The sequence below is a fragment of the Gorilla gorilla genome, chromosome 5 (assembly GCF_029281585.2).
Source record: "Gorilla gorilla gorilla isolate KB3781 chromosome 5, NHGRI_mGorGor1-v2.1_pri, whole genome shotgun sequence".
Lineage (NCBI taxonomy): Eukaryota > Metazoa > Chordata > Mammalia > Primates > Hominidae > Gorilla > Gorilla gorilla.
Genome location: NC_073229.2, coordinates 156,031,363 through 156,053,355, shown reverse-complemented (window position 1 = coordinate 156,053,355; position 21,993 = coordinate 156,031,363). Strand labels below are relative to the sequence as shown.

General features: G+C 36.9%; 1 protein-coding gene and 1 long non-coding RNA gene across 2 annotated transcripts in view; one reads left to right on the top strand and one right to left on the bottom strand.

The window, feature by feature from the left end:
- The window catches only part of ENPP1 (ectonucleotide pyrophosphatase/phosphodiesterase 1), an 81,512-nt gene that overhangs the window by 32,845 nt on the left and 26,674 nt on the right, over positions 1–21,993 (bottom strand). Inside the window, exons 2-6 of the mRNA XM_019030063.4 lie at positions 8,887–8,959; positions 6,647–6,763; positions 5,487–5,612; positions 4,519–4,579; positions 1,724–1,821 (exon numbers count right to left, since the gene is read on the bottom strand). Coding sequence (XP_018885608.3) covers positions 1,724–1,821; positions 4,519–4,579; positions 5,487–5,612; positions 6,647–6,763; positions 8,887–8,959 — 475 coding nt within the window. The remainder of the gene's footprint in view (positions 1–1,723; positions 1,822–4,518; positions 4,580–5,486; positions 5,613–6,646; positions 6,764–8,886; positions 8,960–21,993) is intronic.
- Positions 8,610–17,299, top strand: LOC129534104 (uncharacterized). Its single transcript, XR_008680526.1, has 3 exons — positions 8,610–8,713; positions 16,386–16,501; positions 17,166–17,299. It is a non-coding gene; the product is annotated as an uncharacterized lncRNA (long non-coding RNA).

The following is a 21,993-nucleotide window of genomic DNA, read 5'->3' as shown; positions in this document are numbered from 1 at the left end:
CCTAAATCATAAGAGGTAGAATAAGAAAACTGAACTAAGTCTATAAATTAAAACAAGGGTGAAGGAGTAGCTGGGAAGACAGGGTCCCAGGCCATAAATCTAGAAGCAGCTAACCCTGGACAAACTCAGCTGCTTTAAAGACAAAAGGCATCTTGTGGCTTCAAGTCCAAGAAAGTGCAGAAGTCTGACTATTCCTGATGCCATGCTGATCTAGTTCTGGTGCCTCATTCTTTTTCTCCTGCCTCTACTATTGAGGAGGGAACACATAACTAATGATTCCAGCGTTCAATACTCCATTTGCCTAAAAACGTCCCTCAAATTGGCATGTGTCTATATATCTCACTGCCTTCCATCAGTTCAGAATTACAGGCTACATTCCCTAATTATTCAAAGCTAGGGCTTGGGCTCATGGTTTAATGACTTATTTTAAACTTCATATACAGGTACCTCCACCTCTTAACTCTAAACTCACGATGCCACATTTGGCACCATGGAGACAAGCTCTCCTGATAATGGTAACAAAGGGCTGTATTTAAACTTCAAAGACCACAGGCCTGCTGGGAAGAACACAGCTTTGTCCATGCAAAGCTAAAGACTTTTAATGCAAAACATTAAAACAAAACAAAACTATCTTCTTCCGTGTAGAAATTAAAAACTAAAAATTTTTAAAACTCTCCCAAAATTATTTTGGCACTTCATAAGACAAGCATAATGACATACATATGAATTTACAAAGAGTGATGTTAATGTTTAAAGCACCTCACATACTCAAATCTGGTAAGCAATATTTTAGAATTCCAGAAAAAAGCTAAAGTAATTGTATTTACTTACTTCTATTTTAGTCCAGTATTACATTGTAGCTGCTTAAAGGTTGTTAACGTGATTTAAAACTTTGGCATCAATATTAAGAAAACACCATTCTACTATTTTATGGGGAATTTATAGAAAAATCACTTAATTAAGGCCTGATTGAGATTAAAAAAAAAAAAAGGAAGAGTCCAATTCAATCCAAAGGATAATACAGAATAACTGACAAATATTCTATGTCTGTACTCGTAATATCTCAGAAATACCTTTAGTTTTTGAAATTCTATTTCTGAAATAAAATATCTGTAAAATAAGGCCAGGCGTGGTGGCTCACGCCTGTAATCCCAGCACTTTGGGAGGCCAAGGTGGGTGGATTGCTTGAGCCCAGGAGTTAGAGACCAGCCTGAGCAACATGGCAAAACCCTGTCTCTACTAAAAACACAAAAATTAGCCAGGCGTGGTGTCATGTGCTTGAAATCCCAGCTACTTGGGAGGCTGTGGCACGAGAATCACTTGAACCTGGGAGGCAGAGGTTGCAGTGAGCCAAGATCACACCACTGCACTCCAGCCTGGGCGACAGAGTGAGACTCAGTCTCAAAAATAATAATATTTGTAAAATAAATAAACAAGGGACTTTTTCACAAGGAATTCAAAATTCTGAGAAAGAATAAATACATATAAAAATGGCCAAAGGTTAAAATTCAAAGATAACTATATTAACTTATTTTTTTGAAGGGCAGCTTCAGAGTAATCACACTATTAAAGATAAGCGCCTTACACCAGGTTCAACTACTTTGCCATAGAAAAGTTTAGTGAAACAGTTAGGTTCTGCCAGTACTTTTCCAAGAAAGACTGCCTGCCTAGTCGATCTCACTGAAATGGTGATATTCCAGCAGTAAATTCTGAAGTTACTCACTTAGTTTGCTAATAACAGGAAGAAGTCCACCCCAAGTGTGTAAATATTCTGCCCTGAATCCATCCAAAGAAAATAAGAGGGTAGGAGGCGTTTCAAACCTGGGTAATGAAAAAGAAAAAAAATGTTTAAAGAAGCAAAGACAAGACATATCCAATGAAGATGTACTCCCTTCTTGGCACAGGTCCAGTGAAGATTTTCCACTAAGGTCTGTGTGATCTTAAGAAAACTAACTAACAAAGTCGGCAAGCATACTTATAGTGTACGTTTTACATGCATTTATATTTATATACAAGCTCTATCATTTCGTAATACATATATATCATCACATAGTATATATTAAGCATTCATATCATTTTGAGCCACCGTACAGAAACATCATTCATGGTTCCTGCTGTTCCAAAAGCTAAACCAATCGCTACTAAAATATAATATTGTTTTCCCAATTTGCAGGAAAATAAACAATAAAAAACAACAGCATATAATATTTCCATAAATATTCTTCCTGAACCACCACTTTCTGATACGGACTCTAATACAGTAAATAGTACTTCATATAGTATATACATTACACACTATTTTATTATTTAATTTATTTTATTATTTTGTTTTTATTTTATTTTTGAGACAGAGTCTCACTCTGTTGCTCAGGCTGCAGTGCAGTGGCGCTATCACAGCTCACTGCAGCTTCAACCTCCCGGGCTCAAATGATCCTTCTGCCTCACCCTCCCAAGTAGCTGGGACTACAAACACGCACCACCATGCCTGGCTAATTTATTTATTTATTTGTTTTTTGTAGACATGAGGTCTCACTATGTTGCCCAGGCTGGTCTCGAACTCCTAGGCTCAAGCAATCTTCCCACCTCGGCCTCCCAAAGTGTCAGGATTATGGGTGTGAGCCACCCACCAGGCCTATATACTGTATTTAGTTTTTAGGCTTAATATATTTAAAAGATATAAATACTTAATACAAAAGTTTGAGAGATACTATATTTAAATATATAAACAACAAAGAATTCAAAGCTGGGAATGATCAATGAGGTTTCAACAACACATACGTACGTATACAAACAGTTAACATGTAGTGTGGAAATTTCAAAAAGGAGGCCAAAAACCACAGGGGATGCTAATATACTTCACAAACGAGAATAGCTATGGAGAATGGCCATGTGGCTACCCCAAAACGGCCATGGCTCAGAAATTTTTCAGCATCTAGTGATACATGGTAGGTGGTAGGGAACTTGTATAACACTGGATAACTGTTAGAAGACTTCCCACTGAAAGTTTACTCAGTAAATTTAAAATTTGACAGGAAATACCTTACCTTGCCTTTTCAACTCTGCCTCCTCCCACCTTACCCTCACACACAAACACAAAAGCAACCCCACAAGGAGAACATTTTTATACAATTTTCACTCGCTACTATCTGTAACATAGCTCCACTGAGAGACTCTGTAGAACCAGTGTATATAGTCTTAACGGTCCATACAAAACTAGTTTTATTCAATCAACAGGAATCATAAAAGCAGGTTAGTGGGCCATCACGTAAACGTACTGGTAAATTATCCAGTGTAATAATAAGTGTCCTAAGTTACAATCTTCTTGTAAAGAAAGGGTTATGTTTTCCACTAAAAGATTCAATATTACAACTGAAAAATTATAAGCAATATTTAGAAGAAAAAGAAAGATTCGAAATTCACTAAGTCTAACATTCCCAGTATTCCTTGGATTTAAAAGACAGTTTAGGGTACATGAAAATTTTCCTTAAAAAAAGGCTCTTCTGTTGAAATTATTTGGTTGAGGTTTAGTTTTGGCTGCTGTTGCTACTGCTTATTTAAATCAAAAGTACTCTTCCTTCCAAAAGAAAAAAAAGAAGACATGTAACAAAAATTATATACATGAACAAAATGAACTAAAATACAGCTTAAAAATTTTAATAGTCTGGGAAAACTATCATTTTAAAGAGGTAAAAATACATTTCTGAAGATGAATAATTCAAATGTATGAGATGGTAGACCTCAAATGGAACAAAGATAAATACACTTAACACCTTTATAAAATCTTCACCCTTTAAATTCCACACACACTCTTTTTGATGGTGTCATATATGGAAGACTCTGTACAAAATATTTGAAGGACAAAAAAACCAAATATGAATTATTTTAAAAAACGTATCATCTCTCACAAGCAGGTTGTTATCCCAAAAATGTATAAATGGACCAAAATACAAAAAAAAAGCAGGTAAGTTTTCTACAAGTTTAGCAGCTCTCAAAACTCCAAATAAAAGTAAAGATCCTTCCTTCCTGAAAAGGAAAATGCAAACATTTTTATCTAGCATTCTTCAATACCAAAGACTAAATATTCATGGCCTCTCTTTTTTCTATAAACTTCCAGAATAGGGATAACTCCAGAATCATCTCTGTTCCACCATTGCCAAACACAAGATCTGGCTAAAAATACAGGTTGGGCATCCCAAATCTGAAAATCTGACATCTCAAATGCTTCAAAATCCAAAACTTTTGAGCACTGACATGATGCTCAAAGGAAATGCTCACTGGAGGATTTGGGATTTTCAGATTTGAGATGCTCAAACTGGTATAACTCAAATATTCCAAAATCCAAAAAAATCCAAAATCCAAAACAGTTCTCATACCTAACATTTTGGATAAAGGATACTCAAACCTGTAATGTTTAATAAACCAGTGATTTTATTATTTTTATCATCTTAATTTGGAAAGAAAAAAATGATGCTGTACTTCTAAAAAAGAAAAAATTAATACCTCAGAGTATAATCTTACCCTGCTGGGCACTGTGGCTCATTAATGCTCTCACATGGTTCTTCTACCCAACTTTTCTCACCTAAAATATTTTCAAGAAAATAAAATGAACACACTTAACAGTAATAATAATTGTGATGCTTGTGAGACACATTAAGACAGATTCCAAAAACAAAGTATGTGAACAGATTGATAGATAACACAGGACATGACTCTGGAGGTGTATAATCAATAAAGATAATTATTGTGCTTCAAAATAAGAGTTAGTTGATATCAGGAATTAAAAATGGATGCATAATTGTAAGACTAAAACATACTACTGTATTTGTGAGAACTTGAAGGTATCTTTTCCATTTTCAAATTCTTAATATTTTCAGCCAAAATTTACAACCCTCCCCTTCTATCCACTCATCAAAATCCTTGGTATTTTGGTGTCTTAGTTCTCTCTCATATAGAGTCAGGTTCTGTCAAGAAATTTGCAAAAATAATAATAATAATACCTGGACAAGACATCATAATAGTATTACCTTACAAAATGCCCTCGAATCTTTCTAAACAATTTCACATCGACTCTCTCAATGCACAGCAGACAGTGTCCCCATTTACTAGGAGGGAAGCCGGGACATAAAAGTCAGCCAGGACTGTAAGAGGGATCTTTCCACAAATACAGCATCAAGTGTGCTGCTATTATCAAAATAACATGAGAGGGTGGTGGCAGGGGAATGAGTGGTTATAGATAAAATATGATTGGCCGTGTGTACATAATCATAATTATGAAGCTGGGTGATGGGTATAATGTTCATTACATACTCTCTCTCCCCATGTGTATGTTTAAAAGTTTCTTTAATAAAAAGTTTTAAAATTATTTTTTTCAGCTAATATAGTTGGCCAATAGCCATGACTCCTAATATAAAAGATAACACCTATGTAAAGCCCAGCTAAGACGCTGGAAGATGCCAGGCTGCTGCAGAGCCCAACGAGCACCTGACCTTGACACACAGAACTGTAGTTGATGCAGCAGTCGCCCTGGTCCTTGCAGTCATCTGAACAGGCACAGAGGCTTCTGGTCAACCTTTTCTCACCACACCTGAATTTGTTGCAAGTCCATATATGTTCTAGAAACAAACATCAGCAAAATGTGTTTTATGTCTCAAATTCAACATGTCCAAAGTGAACACAGAATTGCTGTCTTCCTGAGTATGATCCATGAGCAACAGTGAACAATTTCACAGCTCTTAGTCACTCACAGAATCTGCCACTACCATGGCCACTCTGAACTAATGGGGTAAAATATGTAGGAACCAATTATTACTATTTCACTAAAACTCCAGAATTTTGTCATTTTCAAATTTAGACGCACCTTACCATATGCAATTCATATGTAGACCTGGCTTCTTCTACCTGCTAAAATTTAATCTAAGTCTGACTCTCAGGCCAAGGTGAGAGGATTGTTTGAGGCCAGGAGTTTGAGACCAACCTGGGCAATGCAGTGAGACCTCATCTCTACAAACATTTTAAAAATTAGCTGGGCATAATGGTGTGAGCCTGTAGTTCCAGCTACTTGGGAGGCTGAGGCAGAAGGATCTCTTGAGCCCAGGAGTTCAAGGTTGCAATGAGCCATGGTCGAGCAACGGCTCTCCAGCCTGGGTGACAGAACAAGTCCCTGTCTTTAAAAAATAAAAACTAATGAAAAATAAATAAATCTCTCTCATTTAAAAATTATTCCATGTCATATGCAGAGAATTCCAAATCTAACTAAGAAAATTTTCATATTCTGATAGTTTTATTTTTAAAAATATAGGTGGACATATAAGATCTCTTGCTGTCAAAGAACCATAATGAAAATATTTCTATATTTCAAGCAGGCTTTTAGAATTTGAATGCAAATTAGATTACAAAGGCTTTCAGCATACATTAAAAATAGACAAAGTTCTGCTATCCATAAAATGTTTAACAAAGAAATTCTGTAAATTTTTTTCTCTTAAGGAACTGTTGAAAGAAAATATAAAAGCTAATGTCAAAACGTGTATGTATGCTAAATTAAAAAAAATCAAATGAATTAGGTAAATCACATACCTGAAAGACACAGAACTTTCCTTGATCTTTTCCTAATGACCATAACTCCATTTTTTTCCCTGCTCATCCTTACCTGGTTCTATGCACGTCTCCTGGTAATCTAAACAGCAGTTTCCAAGCTCAACACAGGCAGCATCACAGCGACAGTTCCCAAATGTTCTCTCGAAACAGCGACCTTTGCAACTTTTAACTGAAAAAATTGAACGATAAGTCAGATGTTTCTAATCATTACGTAATTCAAAGTAAACATCAACGAATACAACTAAGTTAGGTGTACACTAGGTTCAAATACTACTTTAGAAAATACAGATGGGGTAATAAAGTAACGCAAAAATCTTTTCACAAATACACACAAAACGTGATACAAACAGAAAGTAACCTTATGTACCTGGTTTGTGATTTTTATCTCCTGATGTAGGAAAGAAAGATAACTTTTTAATGATTATTATTACAAACGTTACTGGATCTGATAAGACTTAAACAACCATGGTATGATAAAATAAAAGTCAGAACAAAGGCTTGTTCTGAATACGTCGTGCTATGAAAAAGTTGGCTTAAGCAGGCATGGGGTTCCCTAAAATTTCAAAATGTGGGAAAAAATTTTTTTAGAAGTGATTAAGAATATTTTAGAAAGGAAAAGATTACCTAGCCTGCCTCACTCTCAATCCTGGTGTAAAGAAGTAGTGGGTTTGTTCAGAACATGCTCCCTGGCATAGCTCTTCCCTCCCTGACCTGGAACACCCATTTCACCTTTAGATCCAGACTGGCTCCCTCCAAAAAGCTTCCCTAACTCCCCAGCTAGGCCTGATTTCCATTTTTTTAAGCTCATATAAAACCTTGTCCTTCCCCTCAATTACTTAATTCCACTCGTAACTAGGTTATTTGGTTAATATCCCAGGTAGACGGCAAACCAAGACCACATCTGGCTTTGCCCAGCATACTGTATCCCTAAAACCCAGCCAGGTGCATGCCATATAGTTGAGATTAGCACATTTTTGCTAAATGAATAAACGGTAGACATGGGAGGAAAGTACTTTTCATGACAAACAACAATTTTACTGTTGAAGTTCATTACTAGATACCTTGAATAAGCCAGGTTTCATTGGAGAGCTAGAAAATTAGGACAATGAGAAAAAAAGAAAAAAAGGAACGCATGGGAAATAATGGACATCCAACAACAACAAAAAAGAAATAATCTTAGTTCTTGACTTTAATGGTGTTCTGACCCAAAAAGACACTGCCATGGAATTTACCTCTCATTTGATACTGGGAAATCAGGCAATTTTAAGAAGATGAAGTAACAATAATAATTTCTAGTGTCAGAAACGCGAACTTTTCTGACCTGGAGTGGGGGTCAGGGAAGTCTATTGGAATAATAGCTATTACTTGGAGCTCATTAATATGTACCTAATAATTTTTAAAAATATGATGCATACTATGTTGGGCTTGGATCAAAATTGTTATTTTTCATTTTTAATTTGTATGTGTCAACTCAGGAGTGAATCACTTCATGCTAAAAGATGACATAGGTAAACACTAAAGTCTGTAACTGTTTACTTCAGTTAAACTTAGATACATGTGTTCTGAATAGTTTACTGAATACATAAAATTACTACCTTTCAACAGTACATGATAGCTTAATAATCACTAAAAATTTTTTAAATAATTAATATTACAATCACAGAATAGCCAAACAGAAGAACCTGTTCAATTTTCAAAGCTGAATTCTCTAGGATGACCATCAATGATTTTATTGCAAGGGGATCAGGGGGAACTACCTCAAAGACAAGATAATAACCACTACAATTTACTATGATCCAGTTTAATTATTTATTGTAGTCTTGTCAATGCTGGATAGATTTCTGCAATTGATGGAAAGAAAAAATATATCTAGAAGTTTAAAAAAATATCACTATGGCTTTGAAACAACCAATGTCTGCAATTTTAGAACCTTAAGAGCACATACTGACAAGTTTCTGGTTGCCCAGGGATGGTAACTGTCACCTAGTAACCTACAGGGTTGCTTCAGCAACTAACTCCTTAGGGGAAAAGAGCAGTAAAGAATGTCCTCTGAGTCCCTGGAGGAAGTCAGGGAGCATGGGCTCCAGGAAAACAGCATCAGAACCCCCGGCCATGTTTTGTAAGTAGAACTTTATATGACTAATATAATACAAGAGCTTCAAGAAGAAGGCTCAAGCCAGCGTTGAATTGACAATATCTATGGAGTACCCATAGGAATAGGAGATAATGTTTACCTCAATCACATTCTTAGTAAGGCTGCACACACACACACACACATACACGACTAATTACCTTCTTTGGCACAGCTTGGTTTCAACCCAAATATACAACCAAGTATTGTTGTTAACACACATACTGACAATACCTGTAGGGAGAAAAGAGAAAATTACATGGTTTCTTTTTAAAAAAATATTTTATTTTATTTTTTATTTTTAGACATAGTGTCTTACTCTGTTACCCAGGCTAGGGTACAGTGGCATGATCATAGTTCACTGTAACCTCGAAATCCTGGCATCAAGGGATCCTCCTGCCTCAGCCTCCCAAAGTGGGGGGATTATAGGCAAGAGCCACTAGGCCTGGCCTTATATAGTTTTAAAATCCTTTTATTTCTCCAAATGTTTTATTGCTTTAAATGTTTCTAAACTTGTTGGTGCTGTTCTTTTTTCCAGTCTGGGGCTAGTCACGTAGACGTGCTCATTTTTGAAAATTCCAACTATATACTTGTGATTTGTTTACATTTCTGTATTTTATACTTTAATAAAAAGTTTACTCAAATGTCAACCAACCATTCTATACCATCCAATGTTAATGTAATTAGAAACTCTCCTAGTTAGTATAAATGAATTAGTCATAAAAATTATAATTATTAAGGGAAAGAGAGAGAAAACTATTTACAGAGTCTGGATTTCCTATGTATTAATCCATTAAAGGCAATATGTGGAATATTATATGCCTCTTTTAACAGTTCTACACAAACCCAAACCCAACATCCTCACATGTACTGTGGCACCTTGTGGGAACGAGCCCTGAAGAGGGTCAGCTGACAACCTCCTGGACCAAGTGTTACCACAAACTAGTTGTGTGATTTCAGGCAGGTCACTTAAGCTTTCTAGATACCAGTTTATTCATCTATAAAATTTAAGGGTTAGACTACGTGATCTCTAAACATCTTTCCAGTGCTAACACTTTGCCACTTTCCCATTCTCCACTCTTCTGGTCTTTGACATTTTAAAATAAGTGGACACACCCTACAACCCCTAAGAACCATGACAGAACTTCTATGAGTTAGAAGACAAAGGAGCAGAATAACCCACAAAACAATCCTCGATTTATTTTAGTGGGACAAAGTTTCCTTGAAAGTTCCCTGGAATGTCAGATTACAGGGCACCTCAATGAAATATTAATTGAGTACCAATGATGCGCAAAGACTGTTATACACTGAAGGAAAAAATAAGAGATAGCTCAAGGGGTTTCTACTTGAGTAGGAGAAGTTAAAAACAGCACATCAGTGGCCCATATTTGGTAGGCCCTACAAACCGCCTGCAAAGTTCTACAGTTGTTTAAAGAAGGAGAAAGGTTGGGGTGGTTAGGGAGAGGGAGATCAGAAAGAGTTTCCTAGAGCAAGCTTTTGGCATGGCTCTGAATGGGGGGAAATGATGGCGTGATGTTGCCAGGTGGAACTGGAGGAAGGAAAGAGAGGACAGAACACAGCAAACTTCTAGGAGAAAGGGCAGCATAAAGAAGGGTTCCAGGAAGGCAGGCACATGGAAGGTGGCAGATAAATAATGAACAGCCTATCTTAGCTGAAACCAAGAAAATGCAAACGGGAATGGACAATGGGTGGAGGTATGGAAAGATGGTGTAGTATTTCTGGAAAGCTAAGGTGAAGAGATAATAGAGACAGGAGGAATGGGTGAATAGGACCAAGTGCATGGTTGGTGGAGGCTTTTATAAGAATTCATTCCTTCAGATGAAGAGTATTGAGTACTGACTATGTACTGGACATTCAGTAATAAAACAGACATGACCTCTGCTCTCGAGGTGCCTACTGTCAAGTGACTGCAAAGACTTAAGAGGAAGTGAATGGTAAGGAAAGTGAGGCAGCAGGTCTTACTTACTTCAAAATAAAATGGATAAAAGAAAGGAAGAGTTTTTGCAAAGAAAGCAAAAGGTTAGCCTTCTTTAAGGATGCAAAAACATGTGTTTTTCTTTGTGTGTGTGTGTATATTCCTTAACATAAGGAGGTATCAGAGGAAGAGCTTGAGCAAGTCAACAAGGGCAAATAAGCAGAACAAGGTATCAGAAGAGAATAGTAATGGATTTTCCTAAACTTCTGATGGTGGTGTAAACTGACACAACTGTATGGAAAGATAATCTCTAAAAATATCTATCAAAAACATCACAAATGGCCAGGCACTTTGAGAGGCTGAGGTGGGGGGATCACTTCAGGCCAGGAGTTCGAGACCAGCCTGGTCAACATGGTGAAACCCCATCTCTACTAAAAATACAAAAAATTAGCCCAGCATGGTGGTGCATGCCTATAATCCCTGCTGCTCGGGGGCGCTTAGACAGGAGAATCGCTTGAACCCGGGAGGCGGAGGTTGCAATGAGCACAGATCGCACCACTGCACTCCAGCCTGGGCGACAGAGCAAGATGCTCAAAAAAAATTAAAAAAAAAAAAAAAAACCAAACCAAAACAACAACAGCAAAAACTGTTTTACTGTCAATTATAAATGTATAAGAAAATAAAACATAGTAAAACATCTATATTTAGTCTATTATAATTTAAAACATTAAAAACATGAAGAATTGGCCAGGCATGGTGGCTCATGCCTGTAATCCCAGCACTCTGGGAGGCCAAGGTAGGTGGATCACGAGGTCAGGAGTTAAAGACCAGCCTGGCCAAGATGGTGAAACCCCGTCTCTACCAAAAATACAAAAATTAGCCAGGTGCAGTGGTAGGCTCCTGTAATCCCAGCTACTTGGGAGGCTGAGGCGGAGGTTGCAGTGAGCCAAGATCGCGCCACTGCACTCCAGCCTGGGCGACAGAGTGAGACTCTGTCTCAAGGCAAAAAAAAAAAAAAAAAAAAAAAACCATGAAGAACTGAAATTGTATTTATCTGTAAACTTATCTAGAATAGTCCAAACAGTACTTACCTTCTTCTCATCTATCACATAACTCACAATACAGAGTGAGAATATTTTCTATGCCTTGGAGAATTGTCATATTCCATATTCCTTTCTAAGTTTAGATCAGTTTCCAATGTTTTCACATAAGCTTTGCACTTTCAACATTATGAAATGTCTCCAAGAGGAAGTTTTGTGCCAGTGTCACTCCCTCTGGGATATCTTCATTCTTTTTCTCACAACTACTCTCCTCATTTGTGTCAAAAAATTCAGCTTCACTAGACTCCTCTGGCTTCATATCTGGAGTCTATTGCACCATGGCAGTGTTAGCACTCCCACGGTTAGCTGTTTCTTCCATAACTCCATTTACTTTGACCTCAATTTCACTTCCAGCATTATTATCTCCTTTCTTTTCTTTACTTTACTTTCATTCTTCATCAGTTCATTCACTTTTTCAATTATCCACTTTTTGAAAATGTCATATAGGTTTACCTCTGAGAGGCAAAGCAACAACACAACTACATGCTTTTGCTGTCTGTGCATGAACTGACTAAAAGATGCCTATGGGCTAAATCACTGGCAGATTTTGAAAGAAATGATGCAATTGGTCACTGACCATAATTTGCACTTGCTATTTGCACAGTGATTTGTGGACTGATGAGCTAGCAGCAAAGTTTGTACTTTACGCAATTACTCACAGTTAATATATCTTGGTAAATGAAATTTGAACTATGTTGTTGGGAGCTGGTTTTATTTAATTAAACTGTGGTAACTGAAATTTGTGCATGTCAGAGAATCATGCAAAGCTAGTACTAACTGTACTCTCACAAGTGGCCAAAATAGTTGTCCAAGGTGTTTATTTCAAAACTGTATTCATAAAACAAACAAACAAAAAAACTAGGAACAACCTAAGCTCATTTTAAGGAAGCTGGTTGAACAAGTCATATTTTACTTATACAATAAAATACTCTCAGGGGGTTAGCCTCAGAGATAGGCATGTCAGAAGGCTGAGAGGAAGATATACACACACAAAAAAAAACACCACATACACACACAAAACAAACTAAGGTATAGCAATAGGAAGCTAGAAACAGCTGATGGTGAACCTCTTCAATCTTCTTGGCCAAGTAAGAAGCATCTGGGTGGGAGTGTGGAAGGAATAGAGAGGGCTTAGGGCATCCCATGTGAAAGATGGCAATAAACCAGTGGCGACAACAAAGACTGTCAATGAGGGAAGAGTAAAAAGACCCTCCAACTCTAGGAGCCCAGCTTAATCTGAAATCATGGAATATAACAAACTTGAATGGCCTGAAATTCTAGGAGTGGAAGTGGGAAAATGGGGGAAAAAAAAAAAAGACGACATGCCCTGGGAGAGGGAAAGGTGGGGAAAACAGAATACAAAAGGGGATAAGAGAATTAAGGCATGGGTGGAATGGCTGAAAGGGGCAGGACCAATTGGATATGAGTATATGAGTAGAAGAACTAGATGGACAGGAAAACTACTATGGAAAGACTAGGTGGTAAGCAAGCATTTAAATGGTAACCATTGGTTTAAAATACACATGGTTTATATATAGCTCTTTATCCTCTTGTTAAGTAGCTGAAGACACACCCTGACTTTTAAAAATCACCTCTTCATTATTAAAAAGAAGTTCTTGATTTACCTTTTATAAGATGAGGCATAGCATAGAACTGAAACAAAAGTATGACAATAGAAATGATCATTTCTCATTTACAGTCACATCCATAAAAGATGAAATTTAGAATATCTACTACTTTGTTACAAAACACCTAATCAGAATGATTTTTAGTAGGAAATTCCCCTTCAACAATTTTCAGAGCTGTGAAACCTAATTTAGTTTGAATTTTCCTGTCAAAGCAGTTTAACTCATCAATATCATAATCTACCATCCATTTTAATCTCCATAACAATTTAGGTATTTTTCAAATTTTAATATTTTCTAAGAAACCATAGAAATACATCTTATCTTAGAAAACAAGAAACTGGGAGACAGAAAGTAAAAGCAAAGTTTTTGGAATATTTGGAGTTTCCTGCTTCTTTAGTTAACTAAATCATTAGTTCTTAGACATTTAGTGAGTCAAAAGAAATACTAAAAACAAAATTTTTTTCCCTCACCGATTCCCTCAAATACAATGGCATTAATATCATGTGTATTATTCTTTCTGTATCAGGCATTCATTGAAATATGAGTGTCCACAATGTGCAGTCCCTGTACTAAAGACCAGAGATACAAAGAAAACAACTCCTACCCTTACAGAGAAACAAAGGAAGTTGGCCGGGGGAAGCATTAGAACGAATGATTGCAATGGACTTCAGTAGAAACATGTAAAAAATGCTAACATACTAACAACACAGTGGAGAGCAGAAAAGAAGAAAAGGGTTTCAAAAGGCTTTACAAAGAGAGATTTGGAGAAAAAGGGACCTCTCCCTCTGTCAGTAAACAAAGGTTTGAGTATCTGCAAGATGCGATGTATTTAGATTCTGTGGGGAAATACAAAAAAAAAAAATAATTTGCGGTGAAGTCCTAATGTCAGAGTTTATAAATCTAATAAAGGCGACAACTCTGGAATGATGCCATAGGCTGATGATAAAGATATGACATAGTTAGAAGCAACCTAAGAAATGAATAGTGGTGACCATATATACGCCATGGTGCTTCATGCAAAGCCACAGAGGTAGGGAAGACAACACCAGCCTGGGAAGGAGAAAATAACAACAACAATCATGGCTGTCACTTCTCTAGTAATTCCTACGTGCCGGGCACTTTTCTAAGAGTTTTATATTAAATCATTTAATCCACACTATAACATCACAAGACAGATTATGATTAACACAGTTTAAGGAAGGTGAGCTACAGAGGTTAGTAACTTGCCAAGGACCGGGGGTTGATAAGCATCCACAGCAAGATTTGAACATAGGCAGGCAGAATGTAAAGGAGGCAGGTAGGAGTGGGAAGGGAAGGGGCTGGAGGGAAAAGGGAGGGAACAAAAGGGTCCTGAGGCAGCCTGGGGGCGGTCAGTGGAGTGTGTTCAGGCGCTGAAATATGAAAGTGACAGGACTGGATTTAATAATCCCAGAACAATCCCTTGGGATCATTGTGGAAGGCTATGTTATGAGTCCGGTGGGAAATGAGGCCTTGGACTTGCTAGACCCTCTTCACCGAGGAGACGCTAGCACCATGTTTCTCTAGGTCTTCCCTCATCCCTAGTTACTGCAGCTCTTACCATGCTCCATAAGATTTGTCTGTCTCTGACTAGACTGTGAGTTCCCGAGAGGCACGGATTTATTTACTCAACCCTGTGTTTTCCACGTCTAGCATGGTGCCTTGCACAAAGTAAACATTCAACAAATAATCGTTAAGCTGAACATCAGCAAGCTGTGATTTAATTAAACATAAATGGGGAGAAACCATAAATCCCCTAATTTTCCTCATCTAAGCTGACAGAGTCAGTTTGTTAAGTGACATTGTGTCTGCTTTACATAAAAGATACCTACAACAAATATACACACAAAATTTTGTTTAGGAAATGGTAGATTGCTGGATGTGGTATTCCAATGTGTCGGACGGTATGAAAATGCCATTTGAAATGAATCAGCTGACTACATTGCCTATCAGTCCTCTGATCTTTGACCAAAGTTGCGTGCTTTCTGAAAAAGAACTGTGAGGATTCAGACCAGCGTGGTGCTGGGAGTCTTCACGGGATTTCGTTTGCTGGAGGATGGGGATTCCATCCTATTGAGTAAATCCAGTGCCAAGAAACTTCTACAAGATATTCAAAGGGAGACTCAAAGACAACACATTCCTGAAGAACTTTGGAGCATTACAAAAGCTCAAAGCAGAAGTTAGAATCTCTTCTAAAAAAAGTTCCTAAGTCCACTCAAGCAGTTGTTCATGCATGCTTGGTCTCTTATGCACTCAGTATCATTTTAGTTACGCTAGATTTATCCGAAGAAGATCCTCTGAAACTGCAGTGAAACTTGATGTGAAGCCCTTTACATAACTAGTCACATGAAAATCAGGAAAAGGGACATCCAGCACTGAACAAGCACATCACATAGGGACAAATCTCACAATCTCTCAGTGAAACACTAAAACTGAAGAAATTGACACCTGCCTGGTAGAAAGAGCTTCAAGTTCAAAATGACTTTGGTTCAAATTCCACCTTTCAATTCATTATTCAGCATTGAACAAATATTTCTTTAGATCCTACTACATCTCAAGCACTGACCTAGTGCGGGAGAGACACCTGTGCACAAAACAACTGCAGTGGTCTCAGGCGGCTTGCATTCTTCTGACTTCTAGACAACCAGCAGCTGTGAAAGTAGGGAATGTTTCAAATCCTTACTAAGCCTCATTTTTAAATCTATGAAGTGGTGATAATACCCACCTCACAAAGTTGGCAGGAGCCTTCCGCAGAATGTACAAAACATGCCTAGATTGGTGACGAGGGCATAGGGTTACTGAATAAATGGTAGTTCCTACTAGAAGTATCCAATCACTGAAAGGACTGGGCCCACTACAGATTCTTCCGAAGGGATAGTACAACTTTACCAATGTTTGTCAACTGTAGGACAGCCTAGTTCCTATTTTCTTAAATGCCATAAACCAGTGCATTAACATTTTTCCTTTTTTTGTTTCAGTTCTACAGTAATCTGTTTTCAACAGTAGCTGAAGACCATGCAGGAGCAAGGAATCTGAGAAGAAATACAACAAATTATTTTGCAGGAAATGATGGCACTAGACATTTTAGTTATAGGTATACAGTGGCCTTCCAGCCCATGCTACTGAAAAGGGAATCCATATAAACACCAATTTGTATTAATATATTAGAGATTTCTACAGATTCATATCTATCTGCACTTTTAATATATTGCAGCCCTAGACTGATCCAAGCATTTTGAGTACAAGTAGCTGTGAAAAATCCTAAAACAAATGCCATAAAACATCTATATTATTTGCACTTCTGCGAGTTTATACTAAGGTTAAGAAAGTATGTACAAATATTTAGATGTAAATATATACATTACAGCACTATGTATAAGAAAAAATAGACATACACATAATGTCCAAGAGTAGGAAAATAGCTAAAGAAATATAGACCATTTATACTACTGTTATACAGCCATTAACAGTGATTTAGAAGAATATTTAATTGACATGGAAAAATGACACATTATTGGGTATAAAGAACAGATTATAAAACAGAATGGGTAATATGGTCCTAATTTTTGGTTATATATAAATCTACACTTGATGGATGGGCTTGCAAGTTATTTTGTCATCTTCTTAGTGTTTATACTTATTTTCCAAAGTTTCTCCAATGGACCCATGTACTTTTGGAATCAGTACACAGGACAACCACAGGACTAATGTGGGTATTAGTGACCCAGAGTAAACTCTTCCTCATTCTGGCATTTTAGGGGTTCTCAGCATAACAGTAAGCTCCTTCTCTGCCTATTTACCTTAAGCAAACTTCAATAAACAAATTCTGCCTGAATATTCAAAGCTCCATGAAATCTACCTAATCTCTCATCCTTAAATATAAATGAACCACCATGATTCACCAGTCATTGGAGGTGAGCCTAAGACAAAAGTCTAAGATCAACACAGAAGGGTAAAGGGGAGAGGGGAATAGAAAAAAAAAATAGAAATAAAAAGACATCTTATTAAGTATATTCAATGGGATTCAAAAAGACATATACAAAACTTCACATCAAAGAGTCCTAATATCAAGTATCCAAAATAATAAATCATAGAAGAAGGCGCATACCGATTCACATCATTGCAAAATTCCAGGACAACGACAGTAAAAAGATCTTCAAGTGAAAGGCCATGCTAACTTCATAAACTAGGCTGTAAGGATGGTAAGATTAGAGTTCGTTTCTCCTTGGAGGTTTAGAAGAACTCAGTGGAGAACGTATCTGGGCCTAGAAAAATCTGTGTAAGAAGTTTATTAATTTGTGGTTCAATCTCTTCATGGGTTAGAGAATTACTTAGATTTTCTAATTGTTCTTGAGTCATTTTGATAAGTTGTATTTTTTCTTGTAATTTTTCATTTCACCTACCTTTTCAAACATATGGTTATAAAGTTGTTTATAATAACCCTTTGTTATACTTTCAATGCCTGCAGCATCTCTATTTGTGTTCCTTTTCATTCCTGATATGATTTGTACTGCCACCCTTTTTTTGTCTGTTTGTTTTTTTACTTAATCAGGCTAACCAGGAGTAATCTTATCTTTTCTTTCGTATGCTTATTGTTATTTTATTAATTTCTGGTCTTACTCTTATTTTTCTTTCCTTCCATATCTAGGCTTAATATTCTGGGTTTTGGTTTTTTTTTCTTACTGTTAATATGGATGCTTAGATTATAGCTTTTCAGACTTTTCTTTTAATATTACTATTATTCTAACTTGTAAACCCCTTAAGACATCATTGTTTTATAAGTTCATTTAAACTTACCAAATATTTACCACTTTCTTTATGCATTTTTTCTTCTCAGCTTTCATCTGGAATCATCAGCCTAAAGTACATCTTTTAGATTTTTCCTGATAGCAGACTCTCTCAGTATTCATTAGTCTGCACATGTCTTTGGTTTATTCTTGTTTTTGAAAGATATTTCTACTGGATATGCAAATTCCAGTTTGGCAATTATTTTCTTTTGGCACAGTGATGATATCATTACACTACCTTATGCTTTAATCATCACCACTGAGAATCCAGTCATCAGACTATCATCCTTTTGAAGTGAATCTCTCTTATTTTCTCTAATACCTTTAAACTTTTTTATTTTCAACTTTGTGTTCTACAATGTTATTCTGTTGTCAACATATATTTATTTTATCTATTCTACTTAAGATTCAATAAGCTACCTGAATCTAAAGATTGGTGTCTTTCATGAGTTCTTGAATTGTCATTTATTCAAATACTGTTCAAAATAAGAAATAAGGCAAGATAGATAATAGTAACAGAAAACAGTATATTATTTTAAAAAAGATCTAGAAAGTAAAACAATAAAATTTCTAGAAATGAAAAATAAAATGAATAAAATTAACTCAATGATTTAAGAGCAAAAGAGACATGGTAGAAGACACAAAAGATTAAATATTAATGCCTGCCTATGTGATGCCTGGGAACATCTACTATGATAATTGCCTTAGAGCAGAATGCCCTACATCCTCATAATTATGTCAGCTTGGCAATTATGGGAATAGTAATATTTATTATCTCATTAACAGGTTTCAAGATTCACAGAAATCATTACAGGAATATCTATCAACTTACAGCTGGCATAGGTTGAAAATGACAATGATAGAAGGAAGGAGAAGTAGTAAAGAAGTAATGGAAGAGTTATTTTATAAACTTTGGTTTGTTTGTTTGGTTGGCTGGTTGGGTTTTTTTTTTTTTTTGGGGGGGACAGAATCTCACACTGTCACCCAGGCTGGAGTACAGTGATGAGAGCTCACTGCAACCTCCGCCTCCCAGGTTCAAACGATTCTCCTGCTTCAGCCTCCCGAGTGGCTGGGACTACAGGCATGCACCACCACACCCGGCTAAGTTTTGTATTTTTAGTAGAGACGGGTTTCACCATGTTGGCCAGGATGGTCTCAAACTCCTGACCTCAGGCGATCTGCCCGCCTTGGCCTCCCAAAGTGCTGGGATTACAGGCATGAGCCACCGTGTCTGGCCTTTATAAACTTTTAAGTAATTTATCAAACTACACACACACACACACACACACACACACACACACACACACACACACACACACACACACACAATGACAACAGGAACCCCAAATAAGCTAGAAAACTCACTCTTGTTCTTGGTGGACAAGGTCATTTATTACCAAACCACTGCTTGTAAAGATTGACAAGAAGCAATCAGTAGGCTAATGGCAACATAACAGAGGGGAACCCTACTGGTTTCCTTTGCCTCTGCACAGATCCACACACAAGGTAGTACTTGTCACTACCTGCTCAAGCCCAGCTACTAAAGCACATCTAGGACCTCTCTGCATGAGCTCTAAGCAAGCTAAGATCACAAGCACTTTCCCTAAAAAGGGATTCCTGCTTCTATGGATAAAAACAATCTCTGACCTATGGATGCCAGTACCGCACTTTCCATAAACATAACAGGAAAAATATTGGCTTTAAAATGAGTAATGTTAAGACAGGAGTCCACAAAAACATGCTTCAAAGACTTATCACAGCAATTTTGTTTGACTTTCCAAGAATCCACCATCAACCCGTTTTTTTACAATAATGATTAATGAAATTGCTGGACGTATGCCATCATGTCAAACAGTACTTGCTTCTAATTTGTGTCAGTGTCATGAATCTCGTGCATTTAAAAAAACGCCAAGTTCTTCTATTATTTGGTAAGTGGGGAAAATCAGTAGCAGGCTGAGTTTAATAGATTTTATCTAAGTGGATTCTAATTGTGAATAAAGAGAACAATAAGATTTTGTCTAAGTGGATGCTAATTGTGAATAAAGAGAACAGTATTCATTAAAACACACACACACACACACACACTCGGCTAGGTGTGGTGACTCACACCTGTAATCCCAGCACTTTGGGAGGCTGAGGCGGGCAGATCACCTGAGGTCAGTAGTTCAAGACCAGCCTGACCAACATGGTGAAACCCTGTCTCTACTAAAAATACAAAAAATTAGCCAGGCATGGCAGTGGGTGCCTATAATCCCAGCTACTAGGGAGGCTGAGGCAGGAGAATCACTTGAACCCAGGAGGCAGAGGTTGCAGTAAACTGAGATCACGCCATTGCACTCCCGCCTGGACAGCAAGAACAAAACTCCGTCTCAAAAAAAAAAAGAAAACCACATACTCTTTTTGGGGATCTTTTGTGCTTTCTGTCACATCTTTCTTTTAAAAGAACAGAAGACAAGAGAAATAAAGTCAGAGAAGGTTGAGAAGTTTTACTATTACGACACGAAATGGAAATCCTTAAGTGGTCCAGACATGTCACTTAGGGGATCTGGGCCTTTAACCTTTCTTTAAATGAAAAATTAAGATAATCACAAGTATATTTTTTTAACTTTCAAGTATGATATGATGTACATGAAACAGAACACAATCCCCTAAATCTAATATAATGTTAGGAGTCACTGGTAATAGAAAATGCAGCTCAAAACAATTACTTTAAATGATGAGAACACATGGACACATGAGGGGGGAACAACACACACAGGGCCTGTCAGGGGTGCAGGGAGGGAAAGCATCAGGAAGAATAGCTAATGGATGCTGGCCTTAATACCTGGGTGATGGGATGATCTGTACGGGAAACCACCACAGCACATGTTCACCTATGAAACAAACCTGCACATTCTGCACATGTACCACTGCATTTAAAATAGAAGTTGAAGAAAAAAAAAAATAATAAAAATAAAAATAAACAATTATTTTAGATAAACATAGTATGGATTTGGTTGGACTAGTATCTTGGGAAAATAAAACGATCAGATTCTTCTCTAAACTAAAATTAGTAATCCAGAAAAAGATATTTTAGTACCTCTGATATTTAAGCAAATAATCATTACATCATTTCTCTTTTTAATTAATTATCCTGATAAATAAGCATTTGAAGAACAGACTCAAAGAAAACTCCTATCAGTAACTCATGGGAGCTGGTAATGACAATTGACAAAATTTTTTTAGAAGGAAAGGTTAAAATGAAATATCAAATTAAAAGACTGGCTTAAGAAAGCAGGAATGATTCATATTTTACCACTTAAACTGTAAGTAAATTACACATTAAAATTCCAGCCATATTCAATTAAAAATATAAGTTTGGTGAAATTGTGACCATAATCACAAAGAGACCAGTAACTCTCAATGGTTTCATATCTGAATTAAGACATGTATTACTTTTGGAGCTTTGTGATCTTGAGAAAGTTACATTATTTATGTCCCTTTATCAATAAAAAAAAGAGTTGGATTAAATATTTTCTATGGTCCCTAATAAATGTAAAATGTCTACAAATTTACTTCTCTCTGGAAACTAATCATACCTTTATTTGAATAACCCCTGACCCTACATCCTGTACCCTCTTCTCTTAAAGACTATTACCTCAGCTGGGCGCGGTGGCTCACGCCTGTAATCCCAGCTCTTTGGGAGGCCAAGGAGGGCAGATCACGAAGTCAGGAGTTCGAGACCAGCCTGGCCAACATGGTGAAACCCCGTCTCTACTAAAATGGTGAAACCCCGTCTCTACTAAAAATACAAAAAAAA